Raw genomic sequence first — 4,363 nt, 5'->3', positions numbered from 1 at the left:
GGTGACAAATATGACCAAAAGCTCAGGCTTCAGCAAGGAAGACTTGGGTTTGAATCTTACCTCTGCTCTAAATTTGCATTTAATTAAGTTTACTTAATATTTTTGCTTTGATTTATTTACTGTAAAATGTGGATGATGATACCTCTCTCCCAGAACCTTGATGAGATTCAATAAATTGCATGGCATATTGCTTGTAGCTTGAAAATATGTTCATTTCTCTTCCCTTCCCCCTCTCTATTCTGTTTGGTCCACTTTATTTCTTTTCTTCTTTCTTTGGTCTACTCCTTTTTATATTTTCTTTTCTTCCTATGAGTATATGGTACTTCTACATTGGTACATAGTTGAATATAATCATAGTAGAATACATATTTTATCTTAACATATTCTAATATGTTACAGGTGGAAAAGAAACCATACAATGGAATGGGAAAACCAAACCATTCTGGTGGAATTTTTTCTGAAGGGGCTTTCTGGTTATCCAAGGCTTGAATTACTCTTTTATGTGCTTGTCTTAATAATGTATGTGGTCATCCTTCTGGGAAATGGTACCCTTATTCTCATCAGCATCTTAGACTCCCACCTTCACACCCCTATGTACTTCTTCCTGGGGAACCTCTCCTTCCTGGACATCTGCTACACCACTGTCTCCATTCCCCCCATGCTGGTGAGCTTCCTTTCAGAAAAAAAGACCATCTCCTTCTCTGGCTGTGCTGTGCAAATGTTCCTTGGCTTGGCTATGGGGACAACAGAGTGTGTGCTCCTGGGCATGATGGCCTTTGACCGGTATGTGGCTATTTGCAACCCTCTAAGATACTCTGTCATCATGAGCAAGGGTTCCTATGTGCCCATGGCAGCTGGCTCCTGGATCATAGGAGTTGTCAACTCTACAGTACAAACTGGGTGTGTAGTGCAATTGCCCTTCTGCAGGAATAATGTCATCAATCATTTCACCTGTGAAATTCTGGCTGTCATGAAATTGGCCTGTGCTGATATCTCAGGTAACGAGTTCATCATGCTTGTGGCCACAACCTTATTCATAATGACACCATTATTGCTAATCATTATCTCTTACACATTAATTATTATCAGCATCCTCAGAATTCGCTCTTCTGAGGGGAGAAGCAAAGTCTTCTCTACCTGCTCAGCCCACTTGACTGTGGTGATAATATTCTATGGAACCATTCTCTTCATGTACATGAAGCCCAAGTCTACAGAGACACTTAATTCAGATGACATGGATGCTACTGACAAGCTTGTATCTGTGTTCTATGGAGTGATGACTCCGATGATTAATCCTTTAATCTACAGTCTCAGAAACAAGGATGTGAAGGAAGCAGTAAAACGTTTACTGAGAAGAAAAATTTTTGATAAGTAAATGGAAAAGGGACAGGTAACTTTTATAATCACAATGTAGAAATCAATTAATCAATTTTGTTGGTTAGTCGCTGAGTCTTCTCCAACTTTCTTGCAACCCCGTGGACTGTAGCCCACCAGACTCCTCTGTCTATGGGATTTCCTAGGCAAGAATATGAATGGGTTGCCGTTTTCTTCTCCAGGGGATCTTCCTGATCCAGGGATCAAACCCTCATCTCCTGCATTGGCAGACGGATTCTTTACGACTGAGCCACCTGGGAAGCCCCTCATATCCAACTAGGAGGCATTAAATTATTCTTTTCTACTTTCAACATAACTGCTTTGGCAGTTTTTTTTTAAAATATATATACCTTCTGATACATGGGATCTAATTGCTTTGCTCTTACAACCAAATACTTGATATTTAAAGCTGTAAATATAAATAACTTCTGAGTCAAATTACCCACTGATAAGAATAGAGCTATATCTTTTTCTCTGTTCCATTGTCTCTCTATCCATGAAGTATTTAATGTATTGCCAATCCAAGAGGAATGTTATTAAGAAATGTGAATCTATCTTTTAGATGGTTTTTACATTTGATTTTTATCTGGGATTTATATTTCTTTCCTCTGTTTGTAACCTTCAATCTTTAAAAAAATCACCTTTGCCATTTTATTTCCTATTTTTATTTAAAATATTTATTTATATGAAATGAATCGCTAGTCCAGGTTCAATGCATGATACTGGATGCTTGGGGGTGGTGCTCTGAGATGACCCAGAGGGATGGTATGGGGAGGGAGGAAGAAGGGGTGTTCAGGATGGGGAACACGTGTATACCTGTGGCGGATTCATGTTGATGTATGGCAAAACCAATACAATATTGTAAGCTAAGTAACCTCCAATTAAAATAAATAAATTTATATTAATATATATATTAATTTATTTGGCTCTGTTGGATCTTAGTTGCAGCATGTGGGATATTGTAGCACATGAACCTTCTAGTTATGGCATGTGGACTCCAGAGCTCACGGTCTCAATAGTTGTAGCACTCAGGCTTACTGGGCTTGGTTGTCCCAGGTATGTGGGATTTTAGTTCCCCAACCAGAGATTGAACCCATGTCCCTTTCACTGCAAGTCAGATTCCCAACCATTGGACCATAAAGGAAGTCCCTATTTCTTCTTGATCTGAGTTGCACACTTTAGATTTTCATCTTAGACTTTAATGTTTATTTATTTATTTTTATTTAAATTTTTTTATTTTTTTTTATTTTTTAAATTTTAAAATCTTTAATTCTTACATGCGTTCCCAAACATGAACCCCCCTCCCACCTCCCTCCCCACAACATCTCTCTGGGTCATCCCCATGCACCAGCCCCAAGCATGCTGCACCCTACGTCAGACATGGACTGGCGATTCAATTCTTACATGACACTATACATGTTAGAATTCCCATTCTCCCAAATCATCCCACCCTCTCCCTCTCCCTCTGAGTCCAAAAGTCCGTTATACACATCTGTGTCTTTTTTCCTGTCTTGCATACAGGGTCGTCATTGCCATCTTCCTAAATTCCATATATATGTGTTAGTATACTGTATTGGTGTTTTTCTTTCTGGCTTACTTCACTCTGTATAATTGGCTCCAGTTTCATCGATCTCATCAGAACGGATTCAAATGAATTCTTTTTAACTAATGTTTATTTTAATATTACATCTCTTTTCTCTCTAACTGCTATCATATTAGCCTCTGAATTTTAAATTTTATTTAGTTTTGATTATGTTTATTTTAAAATTAAAAAAAACTTTGAGGTAGTAAGTTACTTGGTTTTATTTCTCTTTGATTGCTTTAGCTTTCTAATGCTAACAAAAATCCCATAATACATAATTGTTCATTTTTATTTAGATTTTAAAATATTGTTGGTTTTCTTTCTTATCCTTTAATTTTTTTAATCTTGTATTTATTTTTACTATAAGGAAGGCATACATTTCTCCCCTTATATTTCACAAATGAGGCAGTGAGGAACATTATACAGATTATCATAACACAAAGAGAGAAATTGAGTCTGTTCTCTTGAGTCCTTTCTATTTCTATCTCTATCTCCTTGAAACGTTGTTTTAATCTATTAGTAACTTTTTGAGAATGTTCTCTAAGAAATTTGAGATAACCATCAGTTAATTATTCCCAGGTCCTACATATAACTAAAAAAAAGAAAAAAAAAAAAAAGACCTAACTGACTTCCTCTTGGAATGGTATGCTTTTCTGAAACTGTACAGGGAATAAAATGAGTTCTTGAGAGTTTCTTTTCTGAAAAGTATATCAGTTCAGTTCAGTTCAGTTCAGTCACTCAATCGTGTCCGACTCTTTGCGACCCCATGAATCGCAGCACGCCAGGCCTCCCTGTCCATCACCAACTCCCGGAGTTCACTCAGACACACGTCCATCGAGTCTGTGATGCAATCCAGCCACCTCATCCTGTGTCGTCCCGTTCTCCTCCTGCCCCCAATCCCTCCCAGCATCAGAGTCTTTTCCAATGAGTCAACTCTTCGCATGAGGTGGCCAAAGTACTGGAGCTTCAGCTTTAGCATCATTCCTCCCAAAGAAATCCCAGGGTTGATCTCCTTCAGAATGGACTGGTTGGATCTCCTTGCAGTCCACAGGACTCTCAAGAGTCTTCTCCAACACCACAGTTCAAAAGCATAAATACTTCTTCGCTCAGCCTTCTTCACAGTCCAACTCTCACATCCGTACATGACCATAGGAAAAACCATAGCCTTGACTAGATGGACCTAAGTTGGCAAAGTAATGTCTCTGATTTTGAATATACTATCTAGGTTGGTCATAACTTTTCTTCCAAGGAGTAAGCGTCTTTTAATTTCATGGCTGCAGTCACCATCTGCAGTGATTTTGGAGCCCAGAAAAATAAAGTCTGACACTGTTTCTACTGTTTCCCCGTTTATTTCCCATGAAGTGATGGGAACAGATGCCATGATCTTTGTTTTCTGAATGTTGAGCT

General features: G+C 38.3%; 1 protein-coding gene across 1 annotated transcript; it reads left to right on the top strand.

Moving 5' to 3' along the window:
* On the top strand, positions 325–1,418 carry LOC102178173 (olfactory receptor 13C2). The gene has a single exon (XM_005684260.2). The coding sequence runs from the start codon at positions 419–421 to the stop codon at positions 1,373–1,375; it is 957 nt and encodes a 318-aa protein (XP_005684317.2). The 5' UTR covers positions 325–418; the 3' UTR covers positions 1,376–1,418.

The sequence above is a fragment of the Capra hircus genome, chromosome 8 (genome assembly GCF_001704415.2).
Source record: "Capra hircus breed San Clemente chromosome 8, ASM170441v1, whole genome shotgun sequence".
NCBI lineage: Eukaryota > Metazoa > Chordata > Mammalia > Artiodactyla > Bovidae > Capra > Capra hircus.
The sequence above is the reverse complement of the archived record's forward strand: the minus strand, read 5'-3'. Positions and strand labels throughout refer to the sequence as shown.

Excerpts from the sequence above, each read along its gene's own strand:
- LOC102178173 (XM_005684260.2), top strand. The coding sequence starts at position 419 with ATGGAATGGGAAAACCAAACCATTCTGGTGGAATTTTTTCTGAAGGGG.